The following is a 25,993-nucleotide window of genomic DNA, read 5'->3' as shown; positions in this document are numbered from 1 at the left end:
CACACACACACACACACACACACACACACACACACACACACACACACACACACACACACACACACACACACACACACACACGTGGGTGTGTGCTTCTCTGTGTGTGTGTCTTTGAGAGTGTGACTGTGTGTTTATGTGCAGTGGGATTCAACTCCATTTTGGACAAGCAGCTTTTAATCTGCTATTTTTCTCCTTTTCTCCCTAACTCTCTATCCCTCTCCCTCACTCTCTCTTTGTCTCTCTCTCTCATACATATATATATATATATATATGGCAAATATCTCTTGCTCTCTCTCACTCCCTCTTCCTCTCTCTCTCTCTCTCTCTACCTCTTCAACAGGCTCTTTTGGGAGCTCACCTCGTAAAGAAGGGAAGGATTAAGATAAACAGAGGGACACGAAGTGAAGTAAAAAGACGACAAAACAAACATAACTCCGAGAACACACACGCAGAGAGGGATAGGCACGAGGAAGGGGACAGAAAGAGGGGGGAAAGAGTGTCAGGGAGAGAGAGGAAGAGAGAGATAGGGAGCAAGAGAATGGGAGAAGAAGAGAGGAAGAGGGAGAGTGAGGAAGAGAGAGATAGGGAGCAAGAGAATGGGAGAAGAAGAGAGGAAGAGGGAGAGTGAGGAAGAGAGAGATAGGGAGCAAGAGAGTGGGAGAGGAAGAGAGGAAGAGAGAGAGTCAAACAAAGATTTGAGAGAGAAAGAAAGAGAGGACGAGAGAGAGTAAAACAAAGTGAGACAGAAGCTTAAAGAAATAGATTGAGATAAACAGGTAGAATGGTTCAACGAAAAGCTACACAGACAGAAGGATTAAGCATGAGAGGAGGGAGGTTTCACCCCTGGCTGGGGCCAAAGACCAACGTACAGGTGTGTTCTTTCTGTGAGATTAGAAACAAAAATACTGCAAAAAGACAGACGCACACAAAACAGAGTTCCGAGGTCAGGTAACCGTTGACAACTCACAGAGTCTGAATCCCTGCTTCTCGGACTGCTGCTGCCTCTGCTGCTGCTGTCGCTGGTGGTTCTCGCTGTACACCGTGGTGGTGTCGCCCTTCTCGCAGCTGTTGTGGCAGCGGCCGCCGCTGCACACCCGGCGGCACAGCATGGGCGTGAAGACGATCTTGATGCGGTCCAGGCTGGACGTCAGGTTGGCCCCTGGGAAGCACAAGCACACGCACACCCGGGTGAGCAGGAGACGGAGCAGTGTCCGGCAGGAGAGGAGCTGCATCTTGGAGGTCCTCGCTGTGACATGCACTCTGGGGCCGGCACAGGAGGGAAGGTTTATACCGGAGTGCTCCCGAGAGAGAGAGGGGGGAAAGAGAGAGCGAGCAGGGCGCGTGTGTGCGTGCCTGCCAGCGCCTCGGCAGTGGCATGCGGGGGGAGTGAGGATGTGCCATCGGAGGCCAACGGTGGAGGGGAACGGAGGGAAAGAGAGGGGAGGGAGAGAGGGAGAGAAGAGTGTTATGAGGCTTCGGGACGGCCTCCAAAGCCTTTATCTCAGGGATAAGGTGTTTCTGGATCTGTGTGTATGCAACGGCAGACTGAGGGAGCGGCGCTTGCAAAGTCTGCATGTGTAATGGTGGGAATGTGTTCAACAGCCGTTGGCCTCGTGGAAGACTTGGAAAGTGGGGAGAGCAGATGGTGGCGTCTGGTGTATCATACAGGAAGGGGAAGGACGAAGCTCCGAAAAAGAAGGCAATGAGATTAGGAAGGACCGGGTATCGTTTTGGGGATGTTGTGTTTGTTGACGCCCAGTGGTCATAGTGGATCTACATAGTGGAGGACGAGGTGACGGAGAAGATACTAAAAGGCGTGTACCTGGTACAGATATGACTCTCACATGCACTGGACTGCCTTTGTTGTATCCATAGACACTCAACACACACACAGCCTTTGACAAACTCTCAACCAGGCCCACATATAATCTATCTTCCTCTTCTCTCTCCGTCTCACTCTCACACAAAGAAAACAGAGAGTGGGAGAGAGAGAGAGGTAGAGAGTGTGAGAGAGAGAGGGAGAGAGAGAGGGGGGGACGGGACTCAAAAGCCAAAAAGTAGAGCAAGAAACTTCCACCAAGCCCAGACATAGACAGGGGACATCAGCTGAGAGTCTTCCACTGACCTTGTGTGACATAGCCACTTTGGCCGCAAGGTGGGCGGGGGTGGATGAAGAAGAAGAAGAAGAAGAAGAAGAAGAAGAAGAAGAAGAAGAAGAAGAAGAAGGCGGACGAGGAGAAGGAGGAGAGCGGGGAGGAGAGCGGGAAGGAGGAGGGGGGAGGGGGGCTTGGCTACTAGCCAACCAGTTTTTTTTTTAAACTGTGTCTAATGCTTCATTGAGTTATGACACAATGAGGACGTATACGGATGCGTGGTGGACTCACTGCTTCATGCCATAACAGGGTCATGCTTCCTAAGATACGGCCATGCAGAGTGGAAACGTCAAAGCGTGCGCAGAGAGTGAAAGCAGAGAACTGTTCAGCAATATTGTCATTCGTTCCCCCCACAAGAGCTTTTCCCAGGGGTTTAACATTTTGCTGTGGTCATTTACATTTAGCAGTCGGTTTTTACCAATGCAACTTAAAATAAGTAAAGCCCTGTTGTTCTCTTGTGGTTTGCTTGCATTTACCTGCGTGCGATAACGCGTTGCTGAGCTGTGGTGTCTGTGGCTGGCCGTTGGCTGCAGCAGCAGCGGCGGCGGCCCCGGTCCTGGGAACGCTGGGAGAATGCCCGTCGGGGTTCCCAGTCCTGCCCGTCCCGGGCCAGTTGGCGGCGCCGTGTCCGGTGCTGTAGCCGTTCCCGTTGGGCAGCGCGTTGGAGGTGATGGGCCCGGCGGAGGACGGGTACCGCTTCACCGTGCGGGACGAGCCGGTCTGCTGAGGGGTGAGGTCAGGAGGTCCCCGCCTCACTTGGGAGCTGTGGATCGAATTGGACGGAAAATGTAATAATCGTATGATGGCTGAGAGCTCAGATGATGTGTTGCACGCGTGGAACACATACACACTGTGGCGGAGATCCACCTATAGTGCATTGGACCCGTGTAATCCGGTTAGGCCCGGTCGACCTATAGAGCATCACACGTCGCTCCTCCGAGAGAAGACAGCGAGTCTTAGGTCATTCGTTCTCTAAATTGGTTTTCGCTCATGATTTATTTTTAATGAAATGAAGAGCATATATTTCTTCAAGCCGTTAATATCCACGGTAAGCATCTGCTGTAAATTAAAGTCGCTTGAACACAACAAAGAAGCGAACGGGTCTGTTCGGCGCACGGTCGTTTGTCTCTCCTAATATTGATTTACTGAACATTAAGCATTCGCCCTCTGCTAATGAGATCTGTATCGGTGACTGTTGGTGGAACGGTGATTGCAAGACTTTCCGTCTGCGATCGCGTGCGCTGGACGAGATGAAGACCATCACCCCTCCTTCCTCCCCAACACAACCAGCTCTGTTCTATATGACTGTAACTCGCCCGGGGCAATGTCCAGGGTGCGTCGAGGGGCCACAGGAAGTAGAATTAAAGCTGGGATCTTGTAGCAAAGCGATCTGGTGCCCTGGTGTGCCGAGTACGGAACCTTGGGGTGTGCGGGCTGGACACTGAGGCTCATGGGAAATGTAGTTTATGGCTCTTAGTGTTGCATATAGATATTAATTTACTCTACTCCCATGTCCCCCTCCCATACCTGACATCTTCCAACTGGGTGCTTGTGTAGGTTACGACTTGGAGAAGCAGGGGTTGTATACTTAATGCACCTTTAATTACTCTATCATCTCTGTTGATGTTGTAAATGTTCATGTAAGCATCTAATGTTGACTGATTATCCATAAAAAAAGGTAAAATATATTTAACCCGGAATTTAGTCTCTCCGTCTGTCTCTCTATCTATCTGCCAGCAGGCCAAAGGACCGACAGAAAGAAAGATGGATGCACCAATAGACAGACATGTCTGACAGACAGACTTACAGAAAGACAATTGTTGAGACAGACAGATACAAAGACAGCTCTGCCTTGGGAAAAACCCTTGAGTGTGTGTTTTCCATTCAGTGTGTGTGTGTGTGTGTGTGTGTGTGTGTGTGTGTGTGTGTGTGTGTGTGTGTGTGTGTGTGTGTGTGTGTGTGTGTGTGAGAGAACATCTGGATCCCACTGAGCTTGGACTGATAGACAGTCAGCAGAGCAGGACAGAGAGGTACCGGGTTTGGGAACATCAGAGGAGAGCTATAATAGGCACACCTGCACTCCGACAATGTATGTGATGTTGTAATCAGACCGCAAATTAAAGCAAGCAAGCATTACAATGGATTCTACTGGCCGGACGCCACGCACACACCATGTACAACCAAATACACACACACCATAACCCCCCCACACACACGCACACACACACACACACACAGATACATACACATACAGATATGACTCACTTATTTGGCCTAACCTACGTGTGGTACCGACTACATGCAGTGTAGTCGGTACCACACACACCAACCAACACACTATCGGGTTCTAGCTGTGCACGGGCAAGCACAGGCTCATTCCCGCTGAATAGTCCAACCGGCATTCTCTTAAAGAGAAAAGGTGGCAAACAAGAGACTGCTTCATCGCCCCCGGCAACAGCGGCACACATCATGTACACCGTCCACAGCTGCTGACCCCCCGTCTGTACCGTGCAGGGCGGGGTCCACAGTGGGAAAGGATGCTGAAGGCGGACGTGGCATGTGTGTGTCAGTCGTCAGCTCAGGCGGGTGCGATAGGTGGCAGGGGGCTACTCCACGTCATCCGGTACATGTCATGATGCCGTGGGGGTTTCCACCGCTGACAGGGCAGCAGGTCTGGATCTCGTGTATCCTTCCCCTGCTTCCGACTGTGGGCTGGGTGGTGCTCAATTTACGTTTCTGTTTCCCCTCCATCTATCTAGCTTGTTATTTTCCCTTTTTTCCCTCTCTCTCAAACTATCTCTCTCTCTCTCAAACTATCTCTCTCTCTCAAACTATCTCTCTCTCTCAAACTATCTCTCTCTCTCTCAAACTATCTCTCTCTCTCTCTCTCTCTCTCTCTCTCTCTCTCTCTCTCTCTCACTCTCTCTCTCACTCTCTCTCTCTAAATCACTCCCTTCTAATAACAAAGCGGCCCTTCTCTTAGCATGAGCTCACCGCTGTAGCTCCCTCTCCACCAGAGAGAGCAAGCGTGGATCACTCCATGCATTCGATGTCATCATTACAGGAACTTCAAGACCCCCACCCCTGAAACAGCCAATGAGTGAAAACCCTGCCCGTCCTGTTCTGGGTGAGTGGGACGAGGTCTGGAAAGAGCTAAATGAAACGTGCTAGGAAATAGACAGAGACTGAATAGATGGACACTGAATGTTTTGGCTATGGAAGATGGCCATCCTATTTTAATTACCGCAGACTAACACGGTAGAAGAGGAGCGGCTGAGCGAACACATGGGACAAAGAGCCAGGCCGCAGTCGAATGAATGGTAACGGGAATGGGAATTCATAGTATTTCCTCCCAGCTTGCAGTGTCCGCGGCTAACAGGAGGTTGACCAAGTAAGCCAACGCGGGATAGCCTCACGTTAAAGAAATGCACCAAGATGAGCTTTTCAGACACATGGCATTAAAATAGTCGACCGATTAAAAGACAATTTGATTGAAAAAGAGCTGGGCATTATTTGAAAGATCAAGAGATCAAAGATAGTTAATTCCTGATGATTGTCTGTGTATGTAAAGTTCAAAAATGGATTTTGCTTTGTTCAGCACAGCAAGACCAATTTCATTCAAAAGAATCACGCCTGGAGTTCCGATAAATCGTTTTCCAAATGTGTGATCAAGCCTCCTGGACTTCATCAGATCACAGGGCGGCATTGTGACAGACACAAAGACCCATCGGCGCTTCAACGCCGCAGCATTGATTTCACATGTGTGGAAGATCATAGCGGCTGAAACTATCACGTTGGGGGAGATTGTGAGCGTCGGTGACGAGCCAAGAATCGACAGACACACAGCGTAGAAAAGTAAAACATTGTGGCGCGTCCGGGCGTGATAGTAGTGTAACTTGGCACCAGGTCGCTTTGCATCTTTGAACCGAATCATTACCACATCTGAACATGTATTCTCTCATAAAAGAAACGACTTGATAGCCCTGCGACGAAAGGATGATCTGTGCCAAGTTCGGTAGACATGTCACCAGTTTGCGCTCTTTAATGAACAGGCTTCACGAAAACAATTCACTAACAACAGCATCTGTTGGACAAATAAATGACAAGTGCGAAAAATATTTGCCTGTTACAAAACAGCAACCGCTAGTAAAGGCCCATGTTCTCATCTGTCCACACCCAATACACATGCATATAGACTCATGCATGCTCCGAGACACACACACACACACACACACACATACACACTGACCCACTTCTTCAAGAATTGTTTAGATCTAAAAGTGTCTCCTTCCTCTGCTCCTCTTTACGAGCCCGGAGCCGTTGTTTATCCGCAGCATATTGTGTGAGGTGGAGTTGAATCATTCACGACTGAACCTCCTAAAGGAGTTATGATTTATGGAACCATCCGAGCCCCCATATGAGATAAATTATATCCGTCAGTAAAGACTAATGTGTTTCAAACAGTCGTCCTACTTTTTTTCTTAGGATAGCGGATCTACTGGAAAGAGGTGCCGCATCTTCGCCGTACCTAATCGCACCACCAGAAAAAGCCCTCCACCTTGGCAGCGCTCGTTTTTCATCTTGACTTGTTTGAGAATACCAAAGTTCAGAGCACACGTCTAATGGCCGGGACGCCGGGGCTGGTGGCAGCAGCTAATGCAGAGATTGAAGTGCGGGGAAGGGCTTGTCTGCTGCTCTGGGAGAGAGAGAAAGGTACAAGAGAAGAGCCAGCGAGAGAAAGACAGAGAAGGGAAGATCGAGAGAAGAGAAAGAGAACAGCAAGAGTGAAAGACAGGGAAGGAAAGAGAAAGAGTGAGAGAAGAGGAGTGGAATGAGAGAGAGAAAAGAAAGAGAGTGATGAAAAGAGAAACAGGGAGAGGAGGAAAATAAATAGAGATAAAGAGAGGTAGAGAGAGGAAGAGAGAGAGATAGAGAGAGAGAAAGAGAAAGAGAAAGAGAAAGAGAGAGAGAGAGAGAGAGAGAGAGAGAGAGAGAGAGAGAGAGCAATTTGGCTTTGGAGGGCCTGTCTAAACAAGTGGCCACTGGACAGCAGGCAGAAGGCTCTCAAGGCAGATTCTTCCCGTCTCGGTCACTCACAACAACCCAATCCTGCTCCTTCTGGGACCTGTTTCCCCCTGCTCTCTCATCACAGGGATCTCGTTGTGCTAGACCCTGACGCTTAGCGGTGCACTCAACGGGAGAAACAAGTTTGCGAGGTGAAAGAGACAAGTTCTCAAGGTTAGGGACAAGTTCATGAGGTGAGAGACAAGTTCTCGACATGAGAGAAGTTCTTGACGTCGGAGACAAGTTCTCGAGGTGAGAGACAAGTTCTCAATATGAGAGATAAGTTCTCGACGTCAGAGACAAGTTCTCGAGGTGAGAGACAAGTTCTCAAGGTGAGAGACAAGTTCTCGAGGTAAGAGACATTTCTCGACGGGAGAGACAAGTTCTCGATGTGACTCCAGAATCTGTATAATTTGTGCATTGACCAGGTAAAAGGTATTTTTTTCTCTATTACTGGACCCCTTATTATTTTGACTATTACCTCTCTGGTCAAACTAAACGCTTAATGGCTCCATTTACTGCTTTCCAACCGCTGTCCTCGTCCAAAAAAAAGCCCTGTGCTACGTTAGCGCTTAATATAATTAGAGCAATTTGAAGACTACTTGGGAGAATGGGAAAATAAATGGCGTGCCCAGAGAGATCAGGTAAAAGTGCAAACGAACACACATTAATCTCATTTAGAGAGAATGTGTAGGAGGGTATATTTAATTTCATTGGCGATAATTAAATCTGGGGGGCATCAGTCGCATTTTGGGAGAAACAATTGAAATCCTGCAGAAGGGATAATTGTTAATGAGCCGAACCTAAAGCATTGGTCTCAATGGGGAGGGAAATAACAAATAAAACGGGGCAGGATGTTCTGGAAAGTTAAATTACAGTTTATTCAAAACCCTAATATATTTCCCATACCTTTTTTTATTGTCATAATAAATCTGGACCTTTGGTTCCTTTGACCTCCAAAGTCGAAACAAAGTTTAGTGCAGAACGCCAGTTATTGGCTTCTCTTCTAGTAAATAGAAGGTGAAAAATAAACATCTGGTTGTGAGAAAGCATGCCTTGCGCACCCGACCACACCACACCATGTACACCACCAAGCGCTCAACCACTGATGTGGTTCGCACATTTGAAGCCCTACGCTTGATGCAGAGCAACCCTATTCATCATTAACCAAACAACTCTCTATTCAAGCGTGTGTGCGCGTGTGTAGGATCACAAGGTTGTTCCTGAGAATGCCACTGATTATACAGCGGTTGCACGGTTGTTGTGTCATGTATCTTATAGCAACACAGGCAAACACTGGGAAGGCGGTTTTGTGCCCGCACGCATCGTAAAGTCCAAAATAACCATACAAACCGCCCAACACTGACACAAAGAGCTGACCCAAAATTATAGCCTAATGAAAATGTTTTGTCTCCGGTACGTGCCGCTGAAAAACTCAGCCCAGGAGGTTGTCATTGGACGCTGCTGCCAAAGTGGCTACAGAAGTGAGAGTTTCTGCTTGTCAACCGAGCATGACGTCACCCCCTGTCCCATAAAAGTGATATAACACATGTTGTTTATTTTCCATTACATCTTTGACTCATACCAACGATGTGACGTAGCGAGTGAGAAAATGACGATCGTTAATTATGACCGTTATGCTGTATGGGTCGTTGTATCACACGCTCGTGTGATATTACATAGCTAGTGTTTTCTGGGACACATTTGTCCATTTTTCCCCATGAAACAACAGTGATGAAATAGCAGCGGACATCGAGTTTTAGCGGCAGGCCTGTTCATCTCTGGTTGTTAATAACCTCCACCAACACACCAACTGATAGCTCAAACAGATAACGTACTGCTGTGCAGATGGATGACTTGCAAGTGCTGGACAGATGGACAGTTGAATCACTACCAATGGCAACAATGGTTCAGACAAACTATCGTACATCTTCCAATCCATTTGTCCGAGATAACTTTTTTATTCACTAATTTAACACAGCTTCGGGTATATAAAGGGTTCCAAACCTAGCCTTGTTCCAACACAAGACTTACATGAAGCGAAGGCCTGTTCTGGGGCTTCTTCTCATACACATCACGAAGTCAAGCCAAACATCAGAGAGCGATTAAGCCACACTCTTTCTTTGATAGCATCTCCAGTCATTATGACTGGGCTAATTGTGAGTGCTAGCAGAGTATTTTTCCCCAGTGAAAAACAGGGTGTGTCAGAGACCTTATCGGGCCGGTCATGGAGACAGGTTCAACTAAGAAGGGCTCTGTCTGGCTGCTTTTCCATAAGTCACGCTGGTAGCAGGCCTCGGCCAGGGTGCACTGGATAACAACGGCCAGAGATTGGATCAGAGAGCTGTGTCAAGCAGCTTTATCGTGACCTGTATCTCACACTTGAGCTGTTTCAGAGGATGTAAAGGGAGGTCGAAGTCCCGTCTAGATAAATAAGAATGTCGATGTGAATATAAAGACTGCAGATATTTTTTGGCAAAGATAACCCTGGAGGGTATTAAGTGACAACCGAGAATGTGTTCCCACCATGTGTATTACACAAGCTGCAACGATCACTAAACCAAAGTGGAATAAGAACAAGGCAGGGAACTTTCAACAAAAATCAATGTCAAATTATGGTAGTAACTGTATCTTTGTCAAAACCCAAAGACGGCACGAAACTTAACAGAAGCTGGTGCTCATTTGAAAATGCAGTTGTGGAAGGGAGGTACGGTAACCCGCAGCAGTGGAACTCGCTGCTATTTCCCAACCAATAGCGAAAGTCTTTTGCATCCTTAACCCTGTTGGAATACATGCTGGTCTCATGCAGTGTCCTGATGCCATTTTATTAATTTTTTTGAACACTAAGTCCAATGTCTCGGACATAGCCTGATTGATGCCGTTGGCATGGGATCCCAAGCTGAAGGTTCTAGTGCATTCTTGGAGAGGCCTCCTCTTTGTCTAAGAATGTTTTTGTCAGTAGAACAGCTGCATCAGAGCAGATATGAAATGATCAGGAGCCAACCCGCCACTGCGGGTTTGTGTGAGTGTTTTTCTGTGTGTGTTTGCGATGCTGCTGGCTAGGGGAGAGAGGCGTACTGTATGTGTCCCACGCTGGGTTCTCTGGAGCCTTTTGTCAGCTGCCTAGCAGGAAGCCAACTGCTCACAGGCCACGTTTGGCTCCGCGCTCGTAAGGGGGAAACACGGCCAGTCGGCCACACAAAACCTGGTTTGGTCCAACGTAATTTCACCACGGAACTTTCTCTTTCGGTGACAGAGGAAACACTGAGAGGAATGAGAAGTGTTTTAAGTGTGCCATGAAGAAATTCATCAGTTTGTGTTCCAACTCCAAGCATGTGCCCGGTCTCCTCCCCAGTCTCTAGAGGGTTTACCTGAGGACAGCGTTTGCCTCTGGAGCTGAGTCTGCACTCTGCAATGTTGATGTTTAATAATCCCAGAGTTAGCAGAACAACACAATGCCCCCTTCCCCCCACCCCTCCAAAAAAGAACCAGGGTAGAGGATGTCCCTCCATGCTCCGGAAAGCCCCATCTCACATTCCTCCCATCACTGGTGAAAATGCCCCCGGGGGGGTGGGGGGCTAGGGGGCAAAGGTCAAGTTTGTAGCATCAGCACACAAGACAAACAGCGATGAGCCGGTTGACCCCTGCCCTGGTCCTGGCTCAAGTCCACTGCCCCTCCCTGACCAAGCACAGGGAAACGCATCACAAGCGTACAGATGCAGGATCCACCATGTGTTGTGTTCACATGATGGACTGCCATTCAAAGGAGCGCTGCGTGAGTAAATCAAGTGGGAAAATCGACCACATTCCCCCTCCCCTTCACGTCGTTGTCTACCTCAGCCCTCCTCCACCACAACTCCCTCCTGGATTCCGTGCTTCCTCTTCCTTTGGCAGCCGTGGAACCGGGAGACAAGAGGAAGACTCTGGGCACTTCCATTTTGATTAGGAAAGCAGATTGCCAGCTGGTACGGTGAGGCGGTCTCCCTACAGGCATGGCTTTTTACTGTCGCTTCGAGGGTAGGCCCACATCGGACGGTTGGGTATGCGTTTGAAGGCGTTGCGAGCATTACAGAACATGAAGGCTCCAATGGAATGTTAGGCTACTCTTAGAGTTTATTATCCTTTGGGATCAGTTAGGGCAAAAGAAACGTTGGAAGACAGATTTTCCAAAAACTGACTTTTAAGATTCTGATAATGCTTCATGGTAACTCCTGTATGAAAGAAAAATATTTTTGGTTTTTACTGGATTTAACTTCAAATATTGTGTGATATTAGTTTAGCACCTCCAACAATAGACTGTGTAATAATAAAGCAATATTGGGTTCTGATAATCCGTCAGATACCAGGTCCCCTCGGGCATGTTTATAGTGGCTTCACTCTCACCAGGTGGTGTGGTTTGTCTTGAGTGGGAGCAAAGCACCAGTGATCCCAGATTTGCTTGGAGAATTCCAACCATGACCGCAGTTTCCTCTGAGAAGCGGCTGGGTGGGTTAGGGCCAAAGCCTTCAGTCAACAGGCCACACAACCACCAGGTCTATTAGTTACCGGGCAAGCACCGGGGAATGAAAAGTGTCTCTGGCCACATTGATCACCCAAAAGGGGAATTCTGCTGCTTGTGTACCCTCGTTGGTTTATTTTTTTATACTTAGTTTAATTGAAAATAGGTCAGTAATACACTTGAACAGGTTCAAGCATTACACTTTGGTACTCCTAGAATGGTAACCTTCTGCAGTCCAGGTAACTTTTCCTGGCTCTCCACCATGGATTGTGTAATGATACAGACCAGAGAGGAATGACCTTTGGTGGGATGACTGTGAACACACATCCTGCTCTGCCCCGCTCTGTTTCCAGTGCTGGACCGATGTCATAATGAGAGAGAGAGAGAGAGAGAGAGAGAGAGAGAGAGAGAGAGAGAGAGAGAGAGAGAGAGAGAGAGAGAGAGAGAGAGAGAGAGAGAGAGAGAGAGAGAGAGAGAGAGAGAGAGAGAGAGAGAGAGAGAGAGAGAGAGAGAGAGAATGAGTGTGAGAGTTTGTGTGTGTGAGAGAGAATGAGCGAGAGAGTATGGGGAGGGGGCCAAGGCAGGAAGGAGATAGCGTGAGCTGCACATGAAAGACTTGTCATTTCCAGTGCCCCAGCATCATGACCGTGTCGGACAAACTGTAATCAGGATCTGCAACACATCATCCTTACCCCTGTCTCGCTTCAGCATCCCCACAGGAGAAGCATGGGTTACAGCAGAGCAAACGCTTTCTACTGAAAGCTTCTTTTGTAGCAGCAAGACCGTTGGTGGTACTGGGGTATGTGTGTGTGTGTGTGGGGGGGGGGGGGGGGAGTTACTTATTCACTTGCCAGATGCATCAGAGGCAAAGAACATGACATTAATAAGGAAGTCTCAGAGAAGACGCAATCGCTGGGCTGCCGGCCCACTGGCTGGATGGCCGGCCCACTGGCTGGATGGCCGGCCCACTGGCTGGATGGCCGGCCCACTGGCTGTACCTCTGTGTCTGACACCACTAAGTAAGGTGGAGGACGCTCTGGGATTAAAGAAGAGACAGGACTGGGATTCAGCAGTTCCCATGTTTCAGAACCCTTGAGTAATGGAGGCGGTTCATCTGCTATGTCCATCCCGTCTCGCCTCAGGACTCGGGCTGCGGTCTATAAATTTGCTGGGATTGATTCAGGATTAGCGGGTGTTTTTCGAGGCATATGATGCACAGCACAAGGGAAGGAGTGAAACTTTCCAACAGGAAAAAAAAAAGTCCACAGTTTGTCCTTTATACACCGGCATCAAGTAAATAGAGTTCAAGAAGCAGATAATGCGAGAGTCGGTTTTTACGACTTCCAGGGTTCTCTCTAGGAGTGTTAACATGGTGCTACGAAAACTGCAGTAGAAGGTGTGTTTTTCTCCTTTGCTCCGCCACACACACACACACACACACACACACACACACACACACACACACGCAAACACACACACACACACACACACACACACACACACACACACACACACACACACACACACACACACACACACACACACACACACACACACACACACACACACACACACACACACACACACACACAGCCCATCAAAGTGGCCCCTTATTTGAGTAGGCAGAGCTAGATACTGGAGGCCAAGTGGTGGGTCTGGACAGCAGGCTGTTTGTCTGTGTTGCTCCAGACAGACGGCCAAGTCCTCGGGCCATAATCCCCTTTTGGAATCGGAAACACTTTTTTTTTTTTTAAAGGCTGGCTTTCTGCTGTTATTGTTTTGTCTTCCTCCTTCCTGTAGTTCTCCTCCCATCCATCCTCAACCTTTTTACTCTACAAAACTTTTGCACTGCTTTCCCAATCTGCTTTTCCATCTCGTATTTTTATAGTTTAACGAAAACTTTTGGTTCGATTTTATAAGAGTTGTTATAGATTCGATGTTCTCATGAAGACACTTACATCATCTCAACGTGTATCTGGAGTCAAGAGAAGTGTCTGTGTGGGAAGTCACAATTTATTTGTCCATCCAGCTTGCGGTCTTTTGGAAATGTTTTCGTCCTACAGATGTCTGTGAGTGTTGCTAATCGTTTTCACGTGGCCGCCTGTATGCTTTAGCAAAGTTAAATAACCTTGAACATTAAATCTTTTGAAACTCTTCCGGATCTTATCCACAGCTGTCTTACTGTCCGTCTAGTGCTGGTCTAAGTCTCTCAATCTCTCTCTCCTGACCTCTTATACTGCTCCTCCGGCCTTGGCAGCAGAAGCCACTCGCTGTTCCGCGAAACCAATACTAGCACCCCATTGTAATAACGCAGTCCCTCCCCTCGGATGCTCCAAGCCAACCCAATGTTCAGCGTTAGCAGCAGTTGTCTGGACTGGATTGTATGTACATTACACAAGAATTGAATGAGATATTATATCATGAAAATATTTGCCTTATAAGGCAAGTCTAAAAGACTTGCATCTGAGGACATTTTGATGGAGGTTGGACTTAGCCCTGACCTGCAATTGTTCTGGAGATCTGACAGGTGTGGGTCCTACTTGGCTACCTTTAGCAGTAATTGGATTAGTTGGAGCTGAGGGCCTGAGAGATCTGGCGCTCTGGCAGGGGGAAATGGCTCGTCTTCAACTTGACACCTGTTAGAGCCAGTTATTCGGCATCATTGGATCAGAAATACTTGGGCCACGTGTGACTCGAGAACAATGTTGGCCTTTTCGCAAACCCTGTCCATTTTATTTCTTTGAATATGCCCAGATCGGTGAGTCAGGACACAGCAATGTACGCCATGAATCAATTGAACTGAATCATACGCACGCGTGGTTCAGTCCTAGTTTCCTTTTCTAAATCTTGATATGATTATAAATTTGAAGGAATGTACTGCGGCTATAAAATAACATCTCCTGGATCCTTCTGAATATACTTACATTTATAGTATGCGCCTTCTCTATGCCACCACAGGCCCACTGCCATGATACCTCCACGTGACCCCGCAGAAGCACAGCGTGAAGGAACGACATCCAAGACACTGAGCACAATTAGTCTGAGTTGCAACCATAAACGTCAGAGGAAACGCAATAAATCATACGGGGTTCGTGCAGAGACGCTGTGCAGACGACAAACGGAAATCAATAGGTGACCTCAGTTCCCAAACAAATGATGACACTTAAACGGTGTCACTAACTGCAAGCAGATTGGAAGAGGCACGGAGAGTTCGCAGTGGATCCAGTTGACAAGATAAGCCATTAATGGCGATCCGTAACAACACTTGCAGGAAACAATCATTTACAACACCCTTGATGAGAGCTTGTGGTTGCTGCCATTAAAAATATTTTGAATAAATGCCAGGCTTGGCAATTCAAGGCGATGGGGAAATTATTGTAGCATGCTGAAAAAATATTGTGGAAAAATAGAACGCTGCTCAGGCCAGACGGAAAGCTGTAAGGCTGTCCAATTAGCAGTCTTGGATATTTCACTCAGTAGACTCTGAATCATGTATAGGAAAATATTTACGTGAAATAATCCATTATGGGAGAACGTATTTGCAAATGCATCTGTGCAAAGCATGTACTTTGTGTATGGCGTTAAATGATTTAAGACCACTGTCTGGCAAAGGGAAAAGTTGTTTCCTCCATTTCAGATGGATTGATTTTTAACTGAATGAGTTTTGAAGCATGGCTTTTAATGAATGGAAGAGGAAGCTACACTCTTGGCTAGTTAACAATGGCACCATTCACATTAGCTGACTATTTACTTAGGTAATGCTGAATAGCTTAATATTTTCATTCCCAACTAAAATGTTTATTAGAATAATAATATTAAAATGTAATACATCTTGGATCTAGAATCCAACGCGACTTCCTCAAGAATTTGGTTAAAAAAACAAAATTATTTTGTAAGCATTGGAATCCATCCAAGTTCATAAACTGAATGGATTGGTTTCCGTGGTCGGATTCTATGGTAAATCAAGATTTATATCACAGTACAATGACATCAGACCCAAAGCATGAAGTATAAAGCTGTGGTAACCTTGCATGCATTTTAGTACGAACAAAATGGGGGCACAGGGGGCATGAATGCAATCTATATCTTTTTTTCCTCTTCATTAGTGTGCTTTCAGTCACTGACCTATCCACGGTCTAAGGCTTTATCACTGACTTAGTGTTCACAACCTTTATCAGTGTTCACGAAGCACTACATCGGTCATCAATTAAAATGATCAATGAGTGATTTAACGCACCAAGTAAGCTTCAATGACGAAATATGACTCCTGTGACCTTTTCGATGTGAACCAAGAAAAACAGCATGAGAAATAGACACGTGGTTAAGCTTTCCCTTGTCTCTTTTGTTATTCAAACCTTTATGATCTGATAACACATAACTTAATAAATAATCCTGTTTGCTTTGCAGATAAGAACCGGCCCGGGGCGGACACTTACGCAGCGTGGAGGGGGGCCTTTGTGGACGCGGTCAGCGGGGTCCGGGCTCGAGCCGAATCCGGGGCCTGCCTCTCGGTGGGCCTCCTCCGCGCCTGGTCCTTCTGGAAGGGGTTGGTGCCGGGCTTGACGCGCCGCAGGGCCCCGCCGTCGCGGATGTACACCTGCTCCGGGGTCACCTCCTCGCAGCGAGCCCCCTGGAAGCCCGAGCGACACACACAGGTGTGGGGGCGGCTGCAGGAGCCTCGGTTCTGGCAGGCCGGCTGGCAGTCAGCTGGAGAGGAGAGAGGGGGGAGAGAGAGGCACAGCGGGGTGCGGGGTGAGGGCTTCATCGGGTTAAGTCAACGCACGTGGGGGAACGACGAGGCCTTTTCGCAGCCTCTGCACCGCGGGTCACTTTGGGATGATTGAATCAAGGAGGAGCATTAGTCTTCTCGGCCCGAGATTCAGCGGGGGGAACAAGGCTTCCGTTCCCTGCAATGCAGTTGTAGGGCCGGAGGCCCGTCATGTTACATTTTTGTGAGCCCTTGACTGGCTTGTTTAGACTCAAAGTATGTGATCACTTACATGAATCCCCTTATCCAGTGTCTCGCTGAGGTAAAGCCTTCTCGAGCTTCATAGCTCAGGCTAGCTTTGCTGGCATTTTTGTGTTATTTTGCCAGACATACCTAGCTACAATCTGATTATGTACCCTCATGGAAGCACAGGGAGCATTAAATATCGGTAGAAGGTCACCGAACAGAACAACCTGTATAAACAACAAGACTACAGAGTCTAACAGGACATCTGCAACTTCCTCTATGGAAGTTGTAAAAGTTTGAAAGGCAAAACCTCCAACCAATGTCAACGTCCGAATAAGTCTTGAGGTGATTTCACGGTAATAGCGAAATCCTCCTATCCATCCCCTCAGTGCTAACACCATCACTTCCTCCCCGGCCCCCTTGAACAGTACCGGAAGATTTGTGGCATGCCATTTGAAAGCAAACAGGCTTTGCACTTTTTGACACGTGTATATGTAATGGATGGCACCTTAGGATTTACGACATTGTCCTTAGACAGTAAATTAGGTCACTGGTCGGCGGTGGCTAATGTAAACAACAGGGGTCTGTCAACAGGCCCGTGGAATGCTATTGACACAGATGCCCTGGACACCCTGACAGATAGCAGGCAGGAAGGCTGCCACAACCCTTGGCAGTTTGCAGAGCGGGTTTTCAGAGGGCCCCACAGGCGGCGAATAGGCCCCTGAACCTCTGCGCCCCTTCCTGTTGCTAGAGATGATTCAGACTTCGGGGCCACTATGTCTTGCATTCGGTTCTGGAGTGAAAGCAAAGAACGGACCCTAGAGATACGCTAACGCTTTGTGGACCAAAACACAGAGTGAGGCGAAGGCAGGAAAATATGAGCTCCGAAACCCGCGATGCAGTCATCATGGTTTTGGCTGCTGACACACTTTTACATTTCTTGTTTTTTGACCATTGTGTTTTAACATTGCAAACTTTCCCATGAATAACTGACAATCAATGCCATATGCTCTGCTATGGTAAAGTATGCATTGTAGCTCCTTTTATTTTGCATAGTGCCTCCATTTAAAAAGCATTATATCAGCGCTCACATTAAGTCTGCATTAATAGTGAAGTTCAAATGGAGAATCAGCTGAACATCTTTTCCCAATTAAACCTGATTTAAGCTGTAACAACCGATCTTACACATTCAAGCAGGCCTGTTTGAGGGGCTAATTCAGCATACGTCTGTGTCTTCCTTACTGAAGACACCCCAGAGGAGCTGAGAAGGAGCAGGTTGCCTGGGCTGCCTAGCAATCAGGAGATAAACAGTCTCTGCGTGCTGTAGAGAACTGTTGTTGTCAAGAAGTTAAGTCATACCAACTAAAAAACTCTGCATAAATCAGCCCTGCTGTCACTTTTACCCAGATGTCTCGGGGATAAATAATGCCGATGGCTTAATAACTCCAAAAGATGGATTCTTCTCACTAAATCAACAGGATGAGTCTGTGGCTTCTTTGAAATGTGCTTTTGGACCGAAGTGGAAGCCTACGGCGCCGAAGGTAAGTGTCTATCGGGTGTTCGCCAGACAGCCAAGGATCGTGATCAGCTTTTGGTCACATCATCTGGGTTTCCGACACAAAAACATAGAATTACATCGGGCTTGTGTTCTGTGGTGAACCATGGACTACGGTCTTTTATCATTACGTGCTAGAGAAGTCATATAAGCTGCTTGCAGATGGGAACTCCCTGACCCAACTGGAGCAGAGCTTGGCTGGGGGCCACTGCCTTGTCTGCAGTCTGCTATACCTCAATTTGGTCTATTATGCATCAATCGGTCCAATAGCCTAATAGACCGATAACCCAAGTAATAAAACCTCCAAGAAATATTCATTGAGAATAATAATTCAATAAATTAAGACCCTGATTTCAGACAAGGAGGCGTGTGTGTTCCTACACTGAGATGTTTTGACCCTTATTAAATCAGCTGTGATGAAACCAAACACGATCCATGTACATTGTTAGCCACAGTGAAAGGGCCGGTAACTAGTTGGCCCTGACCCTAACTGACCCTAACCATCTTGCCTATTTTGCTGTTTGCATACGGTAGCCGTCTTGAGTTGCCGTGGCAGAGAGTCACTCTCCTGTCCCGTCTCGGGGCTCTGCCTCTGCCCTGGTGAACACATTGTGGTAGTAATTGCTGTTGTGCAGATTTGTCTTGCACATCATTAAAACTAATTGCCTCACATTCCATCCATTTCGACAAATATGCACTGTCATTATACACGTTCCGGGACTAATAATAAAACAAAATTTTGCCATAAATAAAAGGGGAAGGAAATAGAAAACATTCCGGGCATTGCCACTTCGTTCTCAATTATGGCTGAGACCCACTGGCCCAGTTTTCCAGAGTTGTGCCAGGTCTAGTCATCCAAAAAGTGCAAGCTATTAGACCATTGTTACATGGCTCATAACAGCGACCACGAAAAGCCTTACACAGAATTAGAAAAAAGTGTTTGAGAAAACAAATGGAAAGGAGGATAATGTTGTAGCAAGGTAACTTTAAGTAGTCATTGGACATCATCGCAGAAAAACCGAAACATCTACACCAAAAAGCCCATGGCAGCCGAAAAGACCTTAAAAACAATAAATATCCATTAAATGACGAGAACATTGACATTGGTGTTATCCCAATCCCATATTGACTATGCATGCAAGTTTATCATACATAAAACCACACATGGAGCTGTGTTGTGTTTCCCCCATGGAATGGAGTTACCTGTAATATCAAGGATTGGGACTGTGTTTATAACAGAAAACCACCCACTCTTCATAACATCAGCGCACTAAGCCCTTATTCCGATCTAAGTGGTAGTCTTTATTCCATTACAATTCACCAGAGATACCTCCCCTTTCTCTCCTTGCCTCTATGTAATCCAACCCATCGGACTTTTACAACCTTTTTATCCGGCCAGGGGCGAATTGAAACCAAATAGTTCGCATAACTTAAACACGTATTAAAATCTTCAGTTACGCAGGTCAACAGTGCTGCCCGAGCTAACCAGATATTAAAACCCTTTTCCGAAAATATTAATGACGGTCTAATCGGGATCTTCTCGAGTGGAGAGAGGGCAGGTTATGCTCCATTATGAGATTTGGAGGAATGGGGAGCCATGCTGGGGAGTTCAGGGGGATATGACACAAGATTTGACCGAGGGACCTTTCAGAAATCGGTAACAGAGAGGCAGAAAGTTGAGTAGAAGAACAGATATCTAATTGTCCAAAGCTTTTGTCAGAGAACAGCCAAGCGGATGTGTTTGTACTCCAGTTAACATTCATTGAAGTGAATGTGTGAACTCCCTAGCCCCACTCGTAGCCTCATTTTGTGATTTAATATATGAGTAAACACTGAGATTTAGTTCATGCAGATAGTAGTAGCATCTGGCTGATGCCCTTAATGGGTAGGATTTGGATTAGTGACCAGGTAATGCAACTGCTTCCATGTGGTTATTGCTCCTATGTAAAGGCATCTTATTTGATTTATGCATGGTTGGAGCTGACCTAATTTATGCAACGGTTACAGTTGTTTAAGAAATATTGCCACTTTAAAGCATGCCTACCAAAAATTGAAAAGCAGGACTTTGGAGGTTGACCAGAAGACCAAAATATCCTCTTACCATTTGACATTCTTTCTTTTTTCTTTGTGGCAAATCTTTTGAGGGTACAACTTTCAACCAAAAACAAAACGAGAGTGCCACTGTCACACATTAGCATTTTTCCACTGTGTGGGTTTCCTTCATATAAAGTGCCAGCCAATAGTTTCACTAATCTAATATCTGTGAGGAGCTTTGGTTGAGTTACAGCTGACCCATGCAACTGTGTACATTTTAGCCATGCTATACTGTGCCTCTACTGCACCCCCAAACTCCTACATTCAGCTTCAAATGAGTAACATGGTGGGGTACTGCGTTTGCCCACAACTTGTAAAGCTGACTTCTTGCATTCACCAAAAATCCACAAACCCTGTCCCTATGAGCCCAACAGCTTCCCCATGGCCTGAGGCTGGAGGGGTGATAATATATATCATATGGATATGGTTGAATGAGTGTGTGACCGGAGGGAATGGAGGGGTCACTGAAGTTGTTGCTCTGGAACTGTCGGTGAAGTCCGGTCTTGCAAATCTCCTCCGAGAGAGTCACCGTTGAGAGAGTTCTTGACAGCTCTACCCCTCCCCTCCCTCCCCTCTCCTTACATGATGCATCATAACATGAGTTGCAAAATCAATATAAACAATCAGGCCGCATGACACTCAAGAATGTGTGTTTTAAAGCTCTGGTTTGTCAGTCGGTAACAAGCGCTGCGTCGCGTCACAACCAGAGCGGTGGGTTGCGTGCACCGAGGTGAGCAGGTGAGCTGTGCTACAGGAAGGCCCCAGTAGGGTCAAAGCAGTAACTCATGCGCACTCATCCATGGTAGCAATTAGAAAAACATGTGGCGGCGATGAGTCTTAGCCCACAAACACAACAGCTGGAGCGGAGGAGGCAGCACTCCTGGTTCCAGAAGACAAATTGAGACCCAACCGCCGGTTGTCTGCTGTAATGACGGACTCTGGGACAATGGTGTGTATTGATTACAGGCTTCCTCTAATGGACCGTAAATCTCTCCAAGCTGCCTGCAAGAGCAATACCCCGACCTCTGACCCCTGGCACCATAACATACTCACATGCTTCATGTACACAGCACATGGCCGTCAATAGCTCCCTCCAACCATGACTCAACAATACCACCAACAATGCAGAGGATAAGGATAGACTTAAAAACACCTGAGAAACAGAATGTTTCTTTATACCTCTTCTTCTAAACTACTGCAAACGCATGTAGGGCATAGTTAACTATAGCACCTTGAGTGGAAACATCATTAGAGATTATTCAATGGTAAATGGAGAACAGAGACTATATGACCTGTATGAATAACATGCCCCTTGCTACTGAGCTTTGATATCACTATGCCATGAGCTTGCCATCAATCCTGTTCCATATTCCTATGACATTGTTACACGATTGGAGCAGGGTAATAAACAGCTGTAAGGTAACGACAGCCGAAATCCCCCCCAAAAAAGAACTCCAATTTGTTACACATGTTTTGGTTGTTTTATTTTCTGCTCGATGGGAAAGGTTATCAAAAAGCAGAAATGTAGCACCTTGGATCCATTACACGATGATGGAAGCCTTTCCTAGGTGCTGATTCGGAGCCGACAAAATGCTCACAGATCCTGTACCAGCTGCGAGACACATGTTTTTTAATGTGTACTCTATCTCACACCAAACACCAAAGCTTGAGTGATCCCAACCCTTGTCCTGTCTTGATAAAAAAGGACAATTGAAAACGTTGGTTTAACATGTAGAGTTGAAAGGAGAATGAAACCAATCGAAGGAATCAATCTGTTGTTATATTTTTTAAACTGTATGTACTTTTCTTATGTAAAATTAGGTCACTTTCAAATGTTGTGGTGCATGGTGAATACTCAAAGAGTAAACTAATCACCCCTGGTAATAGGATATAACTGAAGGCACAGCCTAAACCTTCATTACTGTTGTTTAGAAAGGAGGCAAGACTTAGCTTGCATTGCTGCAAGTTATGGAGAAAGGGGCAGCCATTCTGAGAAGTTATTTTAGGGATTGGATGAGGCTCTGGGCAGCACAACGGGCCAAAGAAAACTGGAAGACAATCAAAAAGAAACTTCGCTCTCTATAGCGTTTAACTCTGTCAGTCAATGACCGCTTGAGAGACTGAAAATGACTTTATTCCTCCTTGTGAATGATGCACCCTTCATCTGCTCTCTCAGAGTCTGCAATGGGCTTCAATCAAGAGCCACGTGCGTGCCTTCTCCGGGGTCATGCTCCCAGTGTTGCCTATGCTTGCATCATGTTGCCATGTGTGATAAGTGCAGTATAGCTTTGCGAGAATGTTGTGATGTACAGTGTGGTTACATTGATTTTCAGCCCCCCAAAAAAATCTGGGATTTTACGAGCGCTGCAGATGAAAGCCAGCTGCCGTTTGTGCTGTTGGGAATTAGACCTCCGTTGAGATATATATTTTCTGTGTAGTAGGGTATGCACCTTTTTGTTAGAAGGTACTAGGGGTGTAACGATTTGGTGACACGTATTTGTACCGAACCGTCACGGAACAGGCACTTCTGGTCGGTTACAGAGGTGGACCGCGGTGCGTAAATGTGGCGTACATGGCGTTATTATGGCAAATGTAGAGGCTTGTTTTGCGATGCGACCCGTCGAGCATTCGCATTTCTCCGTTGGGATGTCGGATACGCAATGCAGTTCGATCTTATATGTTGACTACAAACCATGTAAGTAGTGTTGTAAATAAATGTCCAAAGCTTTTCAAATCTTATTTGGTGTTTTATTGGTCCTTCATGTGCAAAGTAAATAAGGTGCAGAGTCAAATCGGAGAACTGATTTCGGAAATAATTTTGTTAGAGGACCAATCACAGCCCTTGCCGTCTCCGTTGCGTCGATGGATAGATAAAAAATATTGGATGCGCACGTAAGCTACGGAGAGGGTCTCCGACAGGCTCTCCGGCTAACGAGAGGGCTCTCCTTGTCTACGTACAGCACTTTAACATGCACACGCATTTGAAAAGGCACCATCAAGGTGTTACTATCATCGTTAATGTGAAAAAAAAAAAGCTGTGCAAACCCAGTTCACAACACTATTTCAACAACCCCTGTCTGGGAATTCAGAAAAGCAAAGGCCATAGCCAAGTCTATCTGTTTTCATTGCTGCTGATCTACGGCCATTCTCCGTTGTTGACAAACAAGCATTTTTTTTAAATGTTCCCCTTAACTATGAACCATACCATCCTGTACCATAACATCACTTCAAAACCGAGGTACGTACCGAACCGTGACTTTTGTGTACCGTTGCACCCCTACAAGGTACCTTGTAGGGAGAACCTACGATTCCTAGGTGACGCTGATAATTAGTGACTTTGGGAGACCTGGGCCATACCAATGCGATTGTTTAATACCTAGGAATTGTTCTTAACCGTATAACACTACATGTGTGGATGTTGTTCAGCTACTTTTTAATACTTGAATCGATGACAATACATAAATTGTCGAATATGATCCAAATATATATATATTCATCTGAAGAAAGAACATGTATTTTGGTTCTCAAATACAGGTATTGGTAATGTAGTTTAATAAGATTCCCAATAAACCACCAAAAACGAATAATATCATAGTATGATATTGACTAAACCATACTGACTCCACGAACGACAATCCACAACAAAGTGGATTGTCATTCGCTAGCATTTTACATAAAATCGTTTATAATATAATCATCAGCATACATTACTGAATACATTCACCTAATTACTTAAAATATTTATCCTACCAATAAACAGTGGGTACGGAAGAAATACACCCACCACCACCATCTTCAGAGCCATACTGTTTGAATAGTACATCAAGTGTTTGACCTCAGCAGACACTTATCACAGCAAACATAACCATAAGAATTTCAGAGAAAACATTCTTCCATGTTAAGCGTTCTGTTTGGTTCCGTCGCATGGCCAAAACCCAAACAACACAGCCGAGCAGCAACGCCTTCAATGTGTCAACGACAGACTGCAGGTCTAGTGCAGTCAACCTTTACACGTCCATCAACAAGGTTATTTGCTACAGCTGCTGGCAATCCCCAAACCAGACTAACACGATCCTAACCGCTAGTGATCATATGCCATTTAGCTTTTATTTGGTTGACCACAACTTATTTACTTGAAAAAATGTGTCTACCCACCAAGTGACAACATTTGTACAGGTCATCATGGTCGCCACCCTTCCCTCCCTTCTGCTCAAATTAAGTTGGGCGAACCTCAACGGAAAAACAAATAAACAAGACGCAGTTGTTCTATCATCTGTATTTCAAAACGTTCTATCAAACAAACGTCATGTATCTCCAACACAAAGAATTTCCTTGAATATACAGATAAACAAGTCTGGAAAGCATCCGTCCTGAGGGTGGAAAGAGCACAGGGAGAGTCTGCACCAGACACACCACGGCATGGCGAAACCCATTAGACGTCAGAGAGCCAGAAAACAATCTGTGAACCAGTCCAACAAGTGACCCAGACACAGACCTCCATAAACACATTGGTAAATACTGTGCACCCCGCACCACTTGCAAACCAATTCCTGTCACATATTTGTTCAACCTAATCGAACAAGGCAGTATTGTTAGTAGAGCCATAACTCAGCCCTGACACTTAATCCAGCATTGTTGGTGAAGTCTGCAGCTGACACTTTTCATACTAGACGTTACTTAAATCCTTTCATGAGGAATTTCCCAGGCATAGCTTTTGATGTGTTTCTCACTCCCCAGTCAACAGGTTTCTTCCTCTCACTCCCCCCCCCCCCCCCACCCTCCCTCAGCACCATAAACAAGTTTGCTCATGCCGCCATGACCTTATAAACCTGCCTGGCCCTGGGGTCTGGACAGTGAACGGGATTGTGTGGATATTTGGATCTCTGTGGTGGTCTACCGTGTCAGAGGTACCCTCTGAGTCATGGTGAGGGTCTTGGCTGGCACCTGGTTAACCCTGGGGCTCCAGGAGTCGGACAGAGGATTTACTCAGCTGATGAGACCACAGTAAAACCGGGTGGAGGCCATGTGCAGTAAGAGGCTCCAGATGGTTGGATTGAGGAGCGGCATGCTCCTCAGATGTGTTCTGTTTAACAAAGCTACGTTAGATAGGACCTGTTACCTTCTGGCCCAGCCAAAGTATTTGGCAAACTACTGCATGTTATGTGTAATTTACACATTAGTAAGGGTGTCTTTTCCTGGGACTCGAGAGAAAGCAGAAGGCTGCGAGCCCTGGCCGGGTATAACACATGTAAGGAGAAGGTCGCCAGAACCACTTTATCACCCATGCCATCAGTTGGCATGGGCGAGAAAAAAAAAAAGTCCTTTCGGTTGAGGGGCTTGATGTTTCAGCTAAAGCTAAAGCTAATGTTTCTATGTGTAGTGTATCAGAACTTTCTCGGTCTGTTTCGGCCTGGGTTTTGTTGTGTCCATGAGATAGGCACACACACAGAAAGGCACTGAAAGCTAAAGAGAGAACCACTTATCTGCACCATACCGCCAGTGGCAGTGTGGGTTTCAAATGCCAAGCTCGTAAAAAGAAAGGATTGTTTAAATAGCTCAGATTCTAACGTGTTATTTCAGTATGCAACAAAATACGGTAGTCAACAACATTTAATGGATCATGCAGTCGTCAGCAAATAGAGCTTTGACCTCAGTGTGTGTATAAGTGTACACAC

At 46.3% G+C, this 25,993-nt stretch overlaps 1 protein-coding gene across 1 annotated transcript in view; it reads right to left on the bottom strand.

Annotated features, from left to right (window-relative positions):
* Positions 1-25,993, bottom strand: part of LOC132457989 (latent-transforming growth factor beta-binding protein 2-like) — a 90,337-nt gene that overhangs the window by 60,058 nt on the left and 4,286 nt on the right. The window contains 3 exon segments of the mRNA XM_060052422.1: positions 968-1,159; positions 2,630-2,916; positions 16,152-16,422. Of these exon segments, the coding sequence (XP_059908405.1) occupies positions 968-1,159; positions 2,630-2,916; positions 16,152-16,422 (750 nt within the window).

This window comes from Gadus macrocephalus, chromosome 5, assembly GCF_031168955.1.
Source record: "Gadus macrocephalus chromosome 5, ASM3116895v1".
In the NCBI taxonomy this organism is placed as follows: Eukaryota; Metazoa; Chordata; class Actinopteri; order Gadiformes; family Gadidae; genus Gadus; species Gadus macrocephalus.
The sequence above is the reverse complement of the archived record's forward strand: the minus strand, read 5'-3'. Positions and strand labels throughout refer to the sequence as shown.